Here is an 18,478-nt window from a genome sequence, read left to right as displayed (position 1 = left end):
GATTCACTCTGAATAGACTTATACATTTGTGAGCTTATTTGGTGATGCACCAATTACCACATAATCCATGTATCCAGGAATCACTCATGATTCCCGGGTATATTTTTGGGGTATCCAGCAACTCTGGACCCCGGCTACCTAGGCACGTTCTGACAACACTTTCTCCGCAAAACCCCCCTTGAAACTCATACCACAGCAATCTCTGCTCGCTGGCACTCCTGGAAAGGTAAAAACACATAAAATACTTTGCCGCACATTACATTCTATGCATCACCCAGTACTGGACTTGAGCTGACTCTTCTTAAACCCTTATTACGGATCAGGGGTAACCAAACAGGCTTAAACCTTTATTTGAGAGCCTGGTTAACCCCCTGCCGCCACACAATGAAATGTTTGAAAGCAGCACCAAGCAGTGACAGTATTAAGAGGTGTATACAGCAAATGTACATTGGGCTCACTGATCAGTGGGTAAGTGGGTGAGCTGGGATGTTTGCACTGTTTGTGCAGTTCACTTGTTCACTCTGTAAAACACATTTTTCTCCTGCAGATGGAACAAAGTTTTCTGCCACAACTTTGATGGACGTTTTACTAATGAATGATTTCAATCTAGTCATTAACAACACAACATACCATGTGCAGCCGCCTCCCAGAGGTAAGAAACTGTGCATTGGAAACTGCTATTGGGTTTGACGCCATCAACTGAATTAATAGTTGCTTTTCTGCACCAGAGCCGACTATATACCCTGTAACATATGCCAGTGATCTCACCTGTATTTCATTTGCGGGAACCCCCAGGCCTGAACCACAATACTAACGGCTCAGGGGATCCCCTGGTGATGGAAAAATGTAACATTATCCTATCTCCACAGATCATTCCGTTTTTCGAAAGCTGTTTCTGTTTTGTCACCAGCTTTTTTTATTCCTCGGTTTGCTTAATACAGTATGTGTGAAAATCTCCAGTGTGCAAATATAAAATGTAATTATTTTTAATAAGGTCCCTATTCAATACAATGAAGTTGCTTGCCTGTTCCGGAGAACATTTTAGTTTCATTTATTTGTAATTTCGACTTAATGGATATAGATTAGGGGCCTAAATCTCCCCTCCCCCTCATGTCTCTATGCCCCCAAATGTTTTTTCTCTCACTTGCCCCATATTTCTATTCTTTCCCCGCTTATGTCTCTCCCTCTCTTTTTGCATTCTCATCTCTGTCTGCCTGCCTGCCTGTCTTTTTGTGTCTCTCTTGTGTCTGCACCTCTCTCTCTCTCGCTCGTTTCTCTCGCCCGCTTGTCTCTCTCACCCGCTTGTCTCTCTCTCTCGCCCGCTTGTCTCTCTCTCTCGCCCGCTTGTCTCTCTCTCTCTCCCGCTTGTCTCTCTCTCCCGCTTGTCTATCTCGCCCATCTCTCTCTCTCGCCCGCTCGTCTCTCTCTCTCTCGCCCGCTCGTCTCTCTCTCTCGTCCGCCCGTCTCTCTCTCGCCCGCCCGTCTCTCTCTCTCGCCCGCCCGTCTCTCTCTCTCTGGCCCGTCTCTCTCTCTCTCTCTGGCCCGTCTCTCTCTCTCTCTCTCGCCCTCTCGTCTCTCTCTCGCCCGCTCGTCTCTCAAGCCCGCTCGTCTCTCTCTCTCGCCCACTCGCCTCTCTCTCTCTCTGGCCTGTCTCTCTCTCTCTGGCCCGTCTCTCTCTCTCTGGCCCGTCTCTCTCTCTCTGGCCCGTCTCTCTCTCTCTGGCCCGTCTCTCTCTCTCGTGCCCCTCTCTCTCTCTCTCTCTCTCGTGCCCCTCTCTCTCTCTCGCCCGCTCGTGCCCCTCTCTCTCTCTCGCCCGCTCGTGCCCCTCTCTCTCTCTCGCCCGCTCGTGCCCCTCTCTCTCTCTCGCCCGCTCGTGCCCCTCTCTCTCGCCCGCTCCCCTCTCTCTCTCGCCCCCTCGTGCCCATCTCTCTCTCTCGCTCGCTCGTGCCCCTCTCTCTCTCTCGCCCGCTCGTGCCCCTCTCGCCCGCTCGTGCCCCTCTCTCTCTCGCCCGCTCGTGCCCCTCTCTCTCTCGCGTGCTCGTGCCCCTCTCTCTCTCGCGTGCTCGTGCCCCTCTCTCTCTCGCGTGCTCGTGCCCCCCTCTCTCGCGTGCTCGTGCCCCCCTCTCTCGCGTGCTCGTGCCCCCCTCTCTCGCGTGCTCGTGCCCCCCTCTCTCGCCCGCTCGTGCCTCTCTCTCTCTCTTCTCTCTCTTCTCTCTCTTCTCTCTCTTCTCTCTCTTCTCTCTCATGTAGTGGAATAGAGAATCAGTGACAGAAGGGTCAAAGATCTCCTCCAGGAATAGGCGCACTTGTGAAGCACACCCACAGGCAATAAAACATAACATTTACATTATCATAACATGAAACTAACACAGTAGGATGAATTAATAAAACAACATTAATGTGATTGCAAACAAAAGTGCACAAATAAAAAGAAGAAAGGATTTGCAGGGCAGCTGGAAGAGAAATTAGACACCATCTCAGAATGCAAAGATGAGGTAATTATGTAATGTTCTTAGATATATAGGTACCTGTATCAGGCCCTTATATAGATGCTGAAGGCTTCTTATAATATAAGTTAAGAGAACATTAGCAAGTGGACATCAAATGTTCTGCAAGAGTTCTCAAGGTGTTATGTTCAGTAATAGCCAAACCATTACATTTAATATTCAAGGACTCCATTTCCACAGGCTCAGTACCACAAGATTTGTGTAAAGCAGATGTGGTGCCTATATTTAAAAGGGGAGCTAGATCACAACCGGGAAATTACAGACCTGTAAGCCTGACTTCAATAGTAGGGAAACTACTTGAAGGTTTAATACGGGATAATATTCAGGAATACCTAATGGAAAACAAAATTATTAGTAATAGTCAGCATGGATTTATGAAGGATAGATCTTGCCAAACTAACCTTATGTGTTTCTTTGAGGAGGTAAGTAGGAAATTAGACCAGGGTAATGCAGTTGATGTGGTCTACTTAGATTTTGCAACGGCTTTTGATACGGTTCCACACGAGGTTGGTGTACAAAATAAAGAAATTGGACTCAGTAATAATATATGCACCTGGATTGAAAACTGGTTAAAGGACAGACAACAGAGGGTTGTCATAAATGGAACTTTTTCAGGTTGGGCTAAATTCGCGAGTGGAGTACCTCAGGGATCGGTACTGGGACCCCTGCTTTTTAACTTGTTTATTAATGACCTTGAGGTTGGCATCGAGAGCAAAGTCTCCATCTTTGCTGATGATACTAAATTGTGTAAGTTAATAGAATCAGAGCAGGATGTAATTCCTCTCCAGAAGGACTTGGAAAGACTGGAAACTTGAGCAGGTAACTGGCAGATGAGGTTTAATACAGATAAATGTAAGGTTATGCATTTGGGAAGCAAGAATAAACTGACGACTTACAAATTAAATGGGGATAAATTGGGGAATCCTTGATGGAGCAAAAAAGAAAAAAAAGCGGAGCAGTGCGCGTAACTACTGTGAGGAAGCTGTACAGAGATCCGTAAAAAAAAAATGTTTTATTGAAAAGACACACATCCCTGCAGTCACTCTGACGCGTTTCGTGCCTCACGGTACTTTGTCAAAGAGTGACTGAGGGTAGAACTAAGGAGCCCTTTGTAGCTGCTTTTGGGAGATGTCTAATTACCTCCAGCTACTCCATGTGTAACATACACCTGCAGCAGCAACGATCTACCTGAATTTGCATAGGAAGCAGATACATAAGGCCACCTGAGTAAAAAACGTGACACATTAAAACAACACAATAAAAAACATAGTAACCTGGATGTTAACACAAGGTAATAGCCTATAAATAATGATAATGTATAACAAAAATCATCATGATAATAAAGAGGGTTACAGTGTCCGTAACCCATTTAAAAAATATATTGAAGGCTGCATCAACAGGGATTCAATCGGAGGTCATCCTGAACGTGAGTTCTTTCCATTTTCCTCCATTCCAGTGTCCGTGAGACCGCAGGATCAGTTGGATGTCAGTGTTTTGGGGGGGGGGGGGGTGTCATTCTGCTAGTGTGGTCTCACGGTGCGGGGATCCCTCCCTGCATTTTTCCGTCTTCTACTATACCTGCTTTTCTCATCTCTAACTCGGCTACACTAATTGCATTATCATTGGCTTTAACTCCCGTCACATCTACATCTGGACTTACATAGGACTTAATTACAGATATTACATTTATCATATATCTAGAGCATCGGCTTGGGGGTACAGTCTTACCCCATTTTTGCTATTGAATCCTTGATGGAGAAGGATTTAGGAGTGCTTGTAGACAGCAGGTTTAACAATAGTGGCCAAAGTCATGCAGTAGCTGCAAAGGCAAACAAGATCTTATCTTGCATTAAACGGGCAATGGATGGAAGGGAAGTAAAAATAATTATGCCCCTTTACAAAGCATTAGTAAGACCACACCTTGAATATGTAGTACAATTTTGGGCACCACGCCTTAGAAAAGACATTATGGAACTAAAGAGAGTGCAGAGAAGAGCCACCAAATTAATAAAGGGGATTAGATAATCTAATTTATGAGGAGAGACTAGCTAAATTAGATTTATTTACATTAGAAAAGAGGTGTCTAAGAGAGGATATGATAACTATATACAAATATATTCGGGGACAGTACAAGGAGTTTTCAAAAGAACTATTCATCCCAAGGGCAGTACTAAGGACTCGGGGACATCCCTTAAGGGTGGAGGAAAGGAGATTTCACTTGCAACAAAGGAAAGGGTTCTTTACAGTAAGGGCAGTTAAAATGTGGAATTTATTACCCATGGAGACTGTGAGGGCTGATGCAATAGATTTGTTCAAATAAAGGTTGGACACCTTTTTAGAAAGGAAAAGTATTCAGGTATATACCAAATAAGTACTCATGAGAAGAATGTTGATCCAGAGAGTAATCTACCAATTCTTGGAGTCAGGAAGGAATTTATTTCCCCGCTTATGAGATATCATTGGATGATAGGTCAGTGGGGTTTTCTGTTTGCCTTCCTCTGGATCAATAAGGAAGTATAGATACAGGATAAAGTATCTATTGTCTAAATTTAGCATAGGTTTAACTTGGACACATGTCTTTTTTTCCACCTCATCTACTATGTACACGGTGCAAGTCCCCACTTGTGTACACAAACTGGTACAGTGTAAAGACCAGCAATTGTAGTAGCGGAATCTGAACGCCCTCTTAGGATTCGGTCCCACTAACTGCGTGTGCGTGTAAGCACCGCCCCTCAATGGGGCTGGGCCCAGTATTCACCTTCCCCCTGAAGGTGCAGCCGCGCCGTACTGACAGGTTTTTTTTAACTCAATGAAATTGAGTTTAGATCATGCGACGGAGGCGTGGCCATGCCCCCGCCGGCGGTTCACCCAATGAGGGCGAACCAGCCGCGTGAGGTCATGGCCACGCCCCCGCAAAACTCCCACCACGCCCCCTCCCGCCACAATCTCTCTCCCTGGAGGACCACAGATCGCGGTTAGCGCTGTGCACGCACCGCCCCCCCATCCCCCCGCCGGGCACGCGTGCCACAGTGCTAACTGGGACCGCAGCCTTAAGCAGCAGGGAGTGACTACGTACACACATCATGCTAGCCCAGTCGGTCACTACTAATGTTGCTGCCCGCTGCAGAGAACTAGTTTCCTGAAATGGTCAAATGGTAAGGCTGAACTAACCATCTTTGGTGTGGGAATGAACAGTCCCTCTCTCCTTCTTTAGCTGACCCATGTGTCTTTCTCTTTTGCCCGCTCACATCAGTCTCTCTCTCCTTTGCCCATATGTGTGTCTCATTTCTTTTCTCATTCTCTCCTTTTCCCCCTCATGTCTCCCTCTTTTTGAATGACCCTCTTTCCCCTAGACCCGTGCATGCTACCTGTGCTGACTGCTCTTCTCAGCTCTGCTCACTGACTTCTCAGCACTATAAGGAGGGAGGAGGAGCAGAGACGAAAGAGACCTGATATTAGCCTGGGTCCTACTATATCCCGCTTATGAGTGTTTGCTATGTGCGGTACCTGGGGGAGGTACACTACTTCTGTTCTAAATGTTGCCTCTGAATTAAGTGGCAAATCTAGAACAGGGGAAGGTAAACTAAATGAAACAAGCTCAGGAATAGTCTTAATCTGTTCTGTACTAAATACAGCATTGTTTTCTATCTTCCTTTTTGTATTCACTCCTTTTATCATCTTGGGCTTTCTTTTTAGTGGCACCTCACCTTGAGAATGCCGACGAAATGGATGAAATCAAATCCTTGGTTCATAGTCTGTATGCAGCTCTGCACTTGGAAGAGCATCAGCTGAAGAAAGAACAGGAGCTCCTGCAGAAGCTCGATACCCTGAAAGAACAGCTGCAGCCACTGGAGCAGGTCAGGAAACTGGTCTCCCAACGCCTACCAGTGATTACAGAGGCGCACGCGTTTTAATTATTTGTTAAAGTGGGTGAAATAATCCCAATAATAAACAGGATGTGCACAATTATACACTACTGTACAAAGAGAACAAGACCTTAATAAGACAACCAAGATGTATGACATACAGTATGTGTTAATAAATATACAATGTAATGCTGCTTCTCATGAGAGAGACGGCTCTTTAAAGGTAGCAGAATACAAGAATAACCTGATAAATCCCCTTTCACTTTGATATTCAAAAGTTTTTCAGGTGGTCCATTTGTACACTTAGGAATGGAAACCCACCGAGGGGTAGAAGAAGAAAGTCCCTTAATGCACAAACACTGAGGAGTCTCATAATAGGCTATCAGATATAGCTGCAATGGCTATATAATGGCTAGCCCATTGCATCTATATCTGACAGCCTATTATGAGACTCCTCAGTGGTTGTGCATTGATTAAGGGACTTTCTTCTTCCTTCCCTAAATTGCTCTTCAATTTCCCTTAGATGCACCCACTAAGCCCAATAGGGGTATCTATTTTATGCTGAGCGTTGGGCTCCTTCATGTTCAGTTTTGACCATTTGTTCATTTGTACAGTAAGAACAGTAGATTTTACAAATGCAATAGACAAGTTTCAGACAAATAAGAAAAGATGTATGTTATAATTATGAGAACCTAACCTGTCTTTTTCTAATAGCTAGTTTGTTCAGAGCCGACGCACTCTACAGAACGATTGGAAATGCTATTTTAGAGTGAAGTTTTTATATTTACTTCCTTAATGGTAGTTAATGTTTTGTGTGTGCATGGTTAAAGATGGACTGGGAAAAAATCAGAGATTGGCTGCAGAGGGTTTTTGACCTCACAATTCCAATGGACCCGTGGCTCTTCCTTTTAAATGGACCATCACCGGGCCTAGCCAAAGTTGAACTTAAACTAGTTGCCTGTTTCGCAACAACAACGAGGTGTGAGATCACAGCATTATGGAAACAGAACGAATTTCCTTCAATACGCAAGATTCGGAACAGAATATGGTTTGTGTGCCAGATAGAAAAATTGACAAGTCTCATTAATAACACTGGTGTAAATTTTCTAAAAGTCTGGACGCCTTGGTTGGCCCAGACAGGACATCCCAGAGGTAGAGAAATCCACAATATGGCTTTGATAGTTCTCAGATGCTTTCTCGTTTAACCGTAGTGACCAGTCTAAGACTCTTAGGGATTCAAAGTCTCCCGTAAGTATGAGAAAGGGAAGGTCTTACAGAGACCAGAGGCTCAGTGACTACCCGTTCCCGAACCCGATTTCATCTGAGACGGACTCACAGAATGGAGACCTTAGGCAGAGGAACAGACCCACCTCTACCTCCTCCCTCCTCCCCTCTCCCTCCTCCCCTCTCCCTCCTCCCCTCTCCTCCTTCCCTCTCCTCCTTCCCTCTCCTTTCTTGATTTGTATTTTGATTTTCTTTGTACTTGACTTTTTTGGCATTGGTGTTTAAAAGAAACAATGGATGTATGCTTTATCTTTGTACTGCACTAAAAACCAATCAAATTCAAGTTATAAAAAAAAATATGGACACATTTACAGGCCTGAAATCTGAATTTCGTCAGATTTGGTGTTCCGATTGAAACTCCGAGTCCAGCTGTCCCAGAATGCAGCGTTCGATTCAAACTTAGTCGAATTTTAAGGATCAGAGCAAACTTGGGAAAAGTTCAACTTTACAAAAAGTTTGATAACATTTTAGAAAAGAAAAGTTAAGCAGAACGCTACATTTATTTTTTAAAGAACCAAAATCATGACCAAAACACCAGTGAAAGTGACCACCCTTAGTTATAGTATGTGTTAGCATTAGTTTTTGGCTGTACAATGTTTATAGTAAGCAAAACACAAATTTAAATCTATAAAATTGTATGTGTATTTATACAGAGAGTAATTGGTTGTCCTTTAAAGTGTGAAGGATAACATTCTTCTGACCCAGAATGTACAGTATGTGTGTGATGTACAGTATGTGTGTGATGTACAGTATGCACAACCACATTTTTTAAAAGCTGCAATTATTATCTCTCCTTATTTTATATCTTAATCTGAAAGTCAAACAGTTTAAACTGAACACCAGAAACTTTAGATGCAATTACATGCACCGTAATTCACGACTGAGCAGACATTGTAAACCCATTGATCCCTTGTCTGTGTGTGTGTGTGTGTGTGTGTGTGTGTGTGTGTGTGTGTGTGTGTGTGTGTGTGTGTGTGTGTTGCTATACCATATTTATTTTATTTATAACATATAATGCTAGGGGGGAGAATGCTAAAAAGGTTGGAGGAGATTTTAAACTAGGATGGAGGGGGGAGGGGAATGAAACAGATAATGAACTAAATGAAATAGATGATACAAGGTGGTATGGAGGTAGAATGGGGGCAAGTGCGAGTTTGACAGGCAGTGAGACACCCATAGTAAATACAGATAATACTAGAAAACTTCTAAAGACTAAACAAAGTGGGCTCAGAAAGGAAGGAGCAGATAAGATAATAGTACAGGCTGAAAAAAAAAAACTTAAATGCATGCTTGCTAATGCAAGAAGCCTGACAGATAAAATGGGGGAGCTTTAATTAATAGCTGCAAGGGAGCAGTATGATATCATAGGCATTACTGAAACATGGTGGGATGAAACTCATGACTGGACAGTTAATTTAGAGGGTTATTCTCTTTTTCGGAAGGATCGAACAAATAGAAGGGGAGGTGGAGTATGTTTATATGTTAAACCGGATCTAAAACCTATTATAAGGGATGATGTCTATGAAGGGAATGATGAAAATGTAGAGACTTTGTGGATAGAAATTAGCAGTGGAGGTAACAGTATAAAGAAAATGTTTGTGGGAATATGCTATAAACCACCAAATATCTGTGAGATTGAGGAAGCTAAAATACTTTTGCAAATGGAGAAGGCATCAAAACTGGGTCATGTTTGCATAATGGGGGATTTTAATTGTCCAGACATAGACTGGGGCAATGAGATTAGCATTACAACAAAAGAGAACAGGTTTTTGTGGGTGCTTAAAGACAATTATATGACCCAAATTATTGAGGAACCAACCAGGGGAGGGGCAGTTCTGGATTTGGTCATATCAAACAATGTAGAAGTAATAACAAATATTCAAGTCCTGGAACATTTGGGTAACAGTGATCATAACATGGTCTCATTTGAAATAAATTATCAAAAAACAGATTACTTGGGTTCAACAAAGACCTTCAACTTTGGAAAGGCAGATTTTAATAAACTGAGGTCTAATCTAGTAGTAATACAATGGGATGATGTTTTTGCAGGGAAAAATGTAGAAGATAAATGGGCAGTCTTTAAAACATTGTTAGAAAAGCACACTTATCAGTGTATACCCATGGGTAATAAGTATGAAAGAAATAAGTCAAAACCAATGTGGCTAAATAAACAGGTAGGGGAGGAAATGGACAAGAAGAGGAAGGCGTTTAGATTCTTTGTCAGAAGGGACAGAGACATCGTATCACAATTATAAGGAATGTAAAAAAAATTGCAAAAGTGCAATCAAATTACCAAAAATGGATAATGAAAAAAGGATTGCAATAGAAAATAAGGTCAACCCTAAAAAGTTCTTTAAGTACCTTAATAACAAAAAAAATGAGAAAAGAAAATATAGGACCCTTTCAGTGTGAGATGGGTAGGCAGATTATTGGAGATAAGGAAAAAGCTGAGGTATTAAACAAATTCTTTGCCTCTGTGTTTACCAGGGAAGAATCAAGTTCAATAGTAGCGCCACAGGAGGAAGCCACAACCTCCATATTAATGAACAATTGGTTAACTGAGGAAGAAGTTCACAAGCGACTTGAAAAAATTAAAATTAATAAGGCACCTGGCCCCAATGGCATACATCCAAGAGTTCTCAAGGAGTTAAGCTCAGTAATAGCAAAACCATTATATTTAATATTCAAGGATTCCATTTCCACAGGCTCAGTACCACAAGATTGGCGTAAAGCAGATGTGGTGCCTATATTTAAAAAGGGAGCTAGATCACAACCGGGAAATTACAGACCTGTAAGCCTGACTTCAATAGTAGGGAAACTACTTGAAGGTTTAATACGGGATAATATTCAGGAATACCTAATGGAAAACAAAATTATTAGTAATAGTCAGCATGGATTTATGAAGGATAGATCTTGCCAAACTAACCTTATTTGTTTCTTTGAGGAGGTAAGTAGGAATTTAGACCAGGGTAATGCAGTTGATGTGGTCTACTTAGATTTTGCAAAGGCTTTTGATACGGTTTCACACAAGAGGTTGGTGTACAAAATAAAGAAAATTGGACTCAGTAATAATATATGCACCTGGATTGAAAACTGGTTAAAGGACAGACAACAGAGGGATGTCATAAATGGAACTTTTTCAGGTTGGGCTAAAGTCGTGAGTGGAGTACCTCAGGGATCGGTACTGGGATACAGAGCTCCATCTTTGCTGATGTTACTAAATTGTGTAAGGTAATAGACTCAGAGCAGGATGTAATTTCTCTTCAGAAGGACTTGGAGAGACTGGAAACGTGGGCAGGTAAATGGCAGATGAGGTTTAATACAGATAAATGTAAGGTTATGCATTTGGGATACAAGAATAAAAAGGCGACTTACAAATTAAATGGAGATATATTGGGGGAATCCTTGATGGAGAAGGATTTAGGAGTGCTTGTAGAAGCAGGCTTAGCAATAGTGCCCAATGTCATGCAGTAGCTGCAAAGGCAAACAAGATCTTATCTTGCATCAAACGGACAATGGATGGAAGGGAAGTAAACATAATTATGCCCATTTACAAAGCATTAGTAAGACCACACCTTGAATGGGGAGTACAATTTTGGGCACCAATCCTAAAAAAAGACATTATGGAACTAGAGAGAGTGCAGAGAAGAGCCACCAAATTAATAAAGGGGATGGACATTCTAAGTTATGAGGAGAGGCTAGCTAAATTAGATTTATTTACATTAGAAAAGAGGTGTCTAAGAGGGGATATGATAACTTATACAAATATATTCAGGGACAATACAAGGAGCTTTCAAAAGAACTATTCATCCCATGGGCAGTACAAAGGACTCGGGGCCATCCCTTAAGGTTGGAGGAAAGGAAATTTCACCAGCAACAAAGGAAAGGGTTCTTTACAGTAAGGGCAATTAAAATGTGGAATTCATTACCCATGGAGACTGTGATGGCAGATACAATAGATTTGTTCAAAAAAAAAGGTTGGACATCTTTTTAGATGGGAAAGGTATACAGGGATATACCAAATAAGTATACATGGGAAGGATGTTGATCCAGGGATTAATCCGATTGCCAATTCTTGGAGTCAGGAAGGAATTAATTTTTCCCCTTAATGGGGTTTTTTGTTTGCCTTCCTCTGGATCAATAAGTATAGATATAGGATATCTGTTGTCTAAATTTAGCATAGGTTGAACTTGATGGACGGAAGTCTTTTTTCAACCTCATCTACTATGTAACTCTGTTGATCAAATCCCTTATTTATCATTAAAATGACGTTTCATGAAATGGACGTGGTAGTCATAGAACTGAATTTAGAGAGAGATCACTTCATCTGACCAGGACTATCCAAAAGGAGACTGTTGAGACCAGAATAAAACAAACATCATAACAAAAGAAAGACTAGCGTGGCACTCCCCCTCCCCCCCCCCCCATCCCCCTCCTTTCCCATCTTTCCCCCCTTTTTTATGTTTAGTCTGTACCAAAGGAAATGTTTAAAGCCATTACGTTTTCTACGGAATGAAAGAATGGAAATGCTATGTATTATGTATTATGTGCTGTGTGTGCAGAAAATCAATAACATTTAAGTTCTAAATGTAAAAAAAAAAAATGTATTAACAATTTTAAAATTGATTAAAACACTGAAGAGAGACCCAAACAAGTGATTATTATATATAGCTTTCTGGAGATTTCACATTATTATTAACCCACATTTATAGTGACATTCTCTTGTTCTTTAAATATATCTACATTAAAAATCAGAAAAAGTTCATCCTATTTCTTCAATTGTTATTTACATGGAGACTTGGTTATGTAACTAGCTGCCGATACCTTTATTCCCCCTAGATGAAAACCGGGATCATGAAATCCGCACATGCGAAGACCACACGTCTCATGTGGGTTGGACTAGCACTGATGTCTACACAGGGTGGTGCCTTGGCCTGGCTCACGTGGTGGGTTTACTCTTGGGACATCATGGAGCCCGTTACCTATTTCATTACGTATGGAAGTGCCATAGCTTTCTATGCTTACTTTGTTCTAACCAAAGAGGTGAGTCAGCTTGATTTTTAGAAGCTCTTGTAAAACCACCCATGGGGCATCTTAATTGGTTAGTTTTTCTGTTGTTTTTTCATGCATCCAGTGGACAGTTAGACGATGTGTATTATTCACACGTTACCTTTTCTCTCTGTCTGCCCAATAAGTACCTTATTTGTTTCCCTAGTTTCCTCTCCAGTTTTTATCTCACTCGTATCATTTTGCCAGGCATGCATTATGTTAGCGTAGGAACCGGACACAGAATATGGTTAAACTGAATGAAAAAGTTCTCAAAAGGGGCCAGGTCAGAAAACATGGGGGGAGTAGAAGGGCCACAAGCTTTTTGCAAAGTCATTTTATAATAATAATAATACTAGCATGTTCTTGTATAGCGCTGCTAGTTTTACGTAGCGCTTTACAGAGACATTTTGCAGGCACAGGGCCCTGCCCTGTGGAGCTTACAATCTATGTTTTGGTGCCCGAGGCACAGGGAGATAAAGTGACTTGCCCAAGGTCACAAGGAGCCGACACAGGGAATTCAACCAGGTTCAAACTCAGTGCCAGTCAGTGTCTTTACTCACTGAGCCACTCCTTCTCCTCTCCTAGTTTAGATACAGTATAAGTGGTAGTGCAGAAAGTTTCAGAGCACCACGATATCCACGATTTCAATAAAAAAAGAGACGGGGTACCCAGGTAATCAGGAACTAAAAAAAGGCTATATTGGAACATAAATAAATGGTGTTCAATAGGGAACAGTCCTTACTGTCTCCAAATTGGAGCAGCAGATAACCTTATGGGTTACGATCTCATTGATAGGATGAGAGGGGTATAATATAGCGTAGACGTAACCTTTGTACGTGACACTCTGAGAAAGCACCAGCATGCGAAATGCGTTGAGGTCACGCAAAGGTTATGCATACCCGGTAGCAGTGGGAGACGGGATCTTTGGGAGAGCAGTTTACATCTGCCGACGGTGATCGATCTCCGGAGATTTTTTATCCTGTGGGCTAGTCCCCTTAGTATCAGACCATCACGCTGTCTACTTAACATTGTAAGTTTGTTTTTATGTCTTATGTTGTATCATTGTGGTATATGCTTTCATAGCTATTATGTTTATTTTTATTATTAACTATTTGTATTTGTACTTTGTACCTTGTATTCTACCTTCTTTTTAACTGTATTATTTTTATTATATATTTTTTATACACTAATCCTCAGTGCGCTGTTTGTTTTTTCTATTTTAAGTAAATCTGTTTATATTGACCAAACATGCTGCTAGGATATTACAAATAAATGTCATACAAATTTCAGTGGATTGACAAAAAAAGAAGAAAGAAAAAAAAACTGCGCAGGAATTTAAAACGTGAAAAAAATAAAAATAAATTACAAGACTGCCTACAATCTGCTTTTCTCTAAATATTTCTGCTTTTTTTATACAGTGTTTTTCAACATGTGCTTCTTAGATTCTCAGGATTCAGTGTGAGGTTTTCAGGGTTTCCACACACAAAATGGTATTTGCAGATAACCTTTCATGACACCATCATTCTTTTTTACTATATATATTTTTTATTACTAAAATTGTGTGTGTGTGTGTGTGTGTGTGTGTGTGTGTGTGCCCACGTGCGTGCGTGCGTGCGTGCGTACGTACGTTCCACAGTGTTTATTTTTTTAAATGGTTCAGTAGTAGCTAAAAGTTGTTGATGAAGCCAATGAAATGTTTGTATTTTTTCTATTGCAGGATTATGTTTATCCCGGTATCAAGGACCGGCAGTTCCTGCAACACTTCTACAAAAGAGCTAAGAGTCAGCGCTTTGATGTGGAGAAGTACAATAAGTTGAGAGAAGAGTTTGCAGAGGTACTGACCTAGGAGGAAAAGCTCCATTAAAGCTAGGAAATAATCTTCTGCTATAGACCATACTACTCTGTGAACATGGAGACCATTCACATGTCTGTGTGACCTTTTGCAAGACAATTCTTGGCCTAGATTCACTTAATCGTGTTGAGCATGGATATTCTTTGAGTAGGTACCCCACTTTTTTGACATGTATACGGAGCTGGGGGGGTCTCCGTGGCTCAACCATGTTCATTTCGGCTACGGGGACCCCCTGCTTCCCAAAATTTTTCCCTGTGAATGTGCCACCGCTAATTCATGGAGGATTAAAAACCCTGCATCACGTGGACCGATAGGAAGCCGTGACTAATAACGTAGCAGCGGGAGATTTAAATCTCCATTTTGTTTCCCATGGAGGGGATGCTACATGTGGCCCCCTCCCCGGTCAGTATGTCAGGAAGCGGGGTGTCCCGGGAGCTGAAAATTGCACTGCAGCTTCGGGACCCCCGCTTCGTATATACGTTAAAATGTAAAAAAAAAAAAATACAGAATAAACTGCTTCTTTAAAGAAGTGCGCAGGCTTACTAGAGTGGTGTGAATCGGGGCCTTTCTGCCATTTTTTACTTTCTTTCTGGGCCCCGCTGGATCTGCATTTCTTTCTGGCTGCACTTGATACAAAAAAGGAAACTAGTATGCAAAATTATTACTAGCTGGGTTAACCCTATAGTATTAACTCCTACCTGTTAGGAAGCTATAACATTGAAGAGTCTCTTTGCGTAAGGACTGTAATAAAGTGCGCGTGCGTGCGTCAATTATAATTGGCTGTGTTAGCCGGACGTTTGTATACTTGGGACGCGCACACGGCCGTGAGCGGTGGCACGGCAGACCAGAAAAAATACCAGAGAATTGTATTTTCGCGCTGTCACCTCTACGCTATGAACTAATAAGAGTTCGGCCTAGCGCTGTGACATCATAGCCACGCCCCCTAGCCACACACGTCACCGCTTAACCCTCTACAAAAGAAACACCGTGCGCAAGCAGCAGCGCGCACAATATTACAAGCGTAATACAGGTAAACATGCACTTTCTTTTATATTGGTTTAGCTCAAGAAATTAATATATAGCTAAATGGAAGTGTATTTTAACACTGCACAGTTTTTTGCTCAGTTGTGTCTAATGTTAGACACTACTGCACCGACACACTTTATTCGAGCAAATACCCAGTATGTACCTGGCAGATACCTGGAATGCGCCGCTCCTCACCTCTGACAAGCCCCGTTGCGTTTGCCTTCCCAGCCTGGGTTCATGCCTGGCTGACGGGCGGCTGATCTGTTAAATGATAATGATTAGGATTTAATAGGCTGCAATGCTTCGCGTGTCTACCAGATGGCATAAATTCATGAATTGTAATGCAGTGTATATATATATATATATATATATATATACTGTGCAGTATTGCAGCCAGCGGGAATAAAATGCTTCAATCCCTGCCTGGAAAATAACCCAATGCACTCGGGCAGAAAACAGTCACAAACCTCAATACACCCGGGTATACCCGAAATCGTAGGACTAGCCGAGCTCGAATAAAGTGTGTCGCCAGTGTAGTTGCTTTTTTTTTTTTTTACATCTGGTTACATATTGTCAGCCGGAGAGCTGTGTCCTAGCATAGGGATGCGCAAACTGCGGGGAGAGGGGGGCCAGTTATAGAGGTCCTGCACTCTACCCCCAGGCATTTAAATTAAATGCCTGGGGTCCGCACTAGGTCTCTATAACACGCTTTCCTTCCAGCGATGCATCGTCATGGTAACCTGCTGCGGGGCTGAGTAGGGGGGGGTGCGAGGTGCAGAGGAGAGCAGGCAGGGGTGCACACTGGCCTAGCAGATTCTCAGGCACAGTAAATAAAACTAAAGAACGATGCACAGATATGCAGAATCCTGCAATGCTCCACGCTCAGTCCCCCATTTTTGCTGCCGGGGCCAAACTGCATAAGTTGTCGCCTAGCTTCCTAAGGCTTAGACAGGGTACAGCCAAGGCTGCAAAAGTCAGCGCCTCTGACCTGCCCAATCTCCTCTCTTGGGGATTTTACCAAGGGCCCCACCACATACCTTGGTGCCCTACGTCTTAGCATTTTCCGGCACCCTGAAGCTGGCTGGCATGACGGTTCCGCCTGAGCTGTGACGATGGACCCGGTGATAGAAACTTAGAGATCTAGTTAGACATAACATAAGGTATATTGTAACAAAGTAAGGATAAATACCAACTCATTTGAACTGCATTGCGGATGAGAAAGGTGGGGCAGTGAGTTGGCTATGCATTAACCCTGGTTGCATATGTCACGTGCTCACAAGTGCGCTGTTCGTGACAGATGGTATATTGGGATGGATTGAGGGGAGATATTATTTGAGGGTCCATGCGTGGAGAATAGTGATTCAGCTAGATAGCTATGTGTATTAACCCGTGTCCCATATACAGGTCACTTGCTCACAGGAGTGCTCTACGTGACAGTTCCCAGAATCCCCGGGACTTCCTTTCGGTCCGGAGCTTTTAGCCACGTTGCCCCCACTGTTTGAAACAATCTGCCTCGTACAGTTTGAGAAGCCCCGTCTCTGCAAATCTATAAAAACAGGCTCAACCTGTTTACACAGGCATTTAATTAATGAACCGCAACCTGTCGGCATTTAGTACAATACCGTCCCATCCTGTATCGTATCTTTCCGTGTGTTTGGTCTCTCTTATAACCTTAAAGTTATCTTCTTTTCCATTTTTTGTAACTGTGAAGTGCTTTGAGTCCCATTGGGAGAAAGTGCTATATAAATAGTTATTATAAGGTATTTCAAGGGATGGGAAGGTGGGAAAAAGAGACAATTAGTTTGCCACTGGCCGGGACACAGGATATTTAAGCCTTGCCCCCTTTCCTCCACGAGCTAGTATCGGTCAGCCCCTCTCTGTTCGCGTGTGCGACAAGATTTTGAATAATCTCGTGGAGAGGGGACGGGGAGAGCTGACCAAAACAAACAAAGGCACTTCAGCTCTAATGGGGGCAATGTTTTTCTGATTGTGAGTAAGACACAACTGTTTTCCTTAACAACTGCTAGTCACTTTACTTCAGGCTGTGAGTAATAACATCGGTTTGGTTAAACTACAGCAAAGCCAACACAATGTTTAATACAAACTTTTTCTCTCTTTTCTAGACCGAAGAGAACCTGAGACGTCTGCAAACTCCTCTGCAACTGGGGATCCCTGTTGAGCAGCTAAATGAGAGAGAATAATCAAGGATATATATTTTTTTTTTACTTTGCTAAACTCATATTTTTTTTTGTGTTAAAGATTAGTTTTGAAAGATTAACTGGATACTTTTGACCACTACTTTCAACAATTGCAATAAATCATTTAGAAAAGTTGAAGCACTTCATTTTATTTTTAGGTCACCCGTGAACTAGCAATGTTAGTAACGGTTTCCCTTCTAAATGTGGGTAGTCATTGGTTGTGGTTTTAGTACAGCCCCAGGTGTTCTGACCATTGGAGGCTGGAATGTAGAATGATGCGCTGTCCAATTTATTACCTCACAGGTGGCTGTAGGACTGTGAAGTTCACGTGATCCTGTTTGGATTGCAGGTTGTACATCAATATAAATAACTGTTGACCCTTCAGACACCTGATCTTGTTCATGGCCGGGGAACCTCTGGCATTAGCGAGTGCTCATGCAATCACTTCCTGCTCTGTTAGAAACAGAAGGGGAACGTCCATGAGAGGAAAGGGTTCAACCCCCTTGCACCCTTCCGTTTCTAGTTTGCAGCACAAGAATGTTAATTGCGAACCCTCCTCCCCCTAGAAAACTAGCAAAAACCCATGACGTAAAGCATACGCCATAAGGGCCCCCAGGGAGCCACTATTCATAACGAATGCTGTACGTCTAAAGGACACTGAAGGGCTTAATAACAAGATTAAATGAAACTGAAAAG

The 18,478-nt window shown here is 42.4% G+C and overlaps 1 protein-coding gene across 2 annotated transcripts in view; it reads left to right on the top strand.

Moving 5' to 3' along the window:
* The window catches only part of MCUB (mitochondrial calcium uniporter dominant negative subunit beta), a 79,810-nt gene extending 61,890 nt beyond the window's left edge, over positions 1–17,920 (top strand). For both annotated transcript variants that reach the window (XM_075565118.1, XM_075565126.1), the window contains 5 exons: positions 548–652; positions 6,204–6,364; positions 12,497–12,700; positions 14,424–14,540; positions 17,708–17,920. In XM_075565118.1, coding sequence (XP_075421233.1) covers positions 548–652; positions 6,204–6,364; positions 12,497–12,700; positions 14,424–14,540; positions 17,708–17,785 — 665 coding nt within the window. In that variant the 3' untranslated portion in view covers positions 17,786–17,920. The remainder of the gene's footprint in view (positions 1–547; positions 653–6,203; positions 6,365–12,496; positions 12,701–14,423; positions 14,541–17,707) is intronic.
* The last annotated feature ends 558 nt before the right edge of the window (positions 17,921–18,478 follow it).

The sequence above is a fragment of the Ascaphus truei genome, chromosome 1 (genome assembly GCF_040206685.1).
Source record: "Ascaphus truei isolate aAscTru1 chromosome 1, aAscTru1.hap1, whole genome shotgun sequence".
In the NCBI taxonomy this organism is placed as follows: Eukaryota; Metazoa; Chordata; class Amphibia; order Anura; family Ascaphidae; genus Ascaphus; species Ascaphus truei.
The sequence above is the reverse complement of the archived record's forward strand: the minus strand, read 5'-3'. Positions and strand labels throughout refer to the sequence as shown.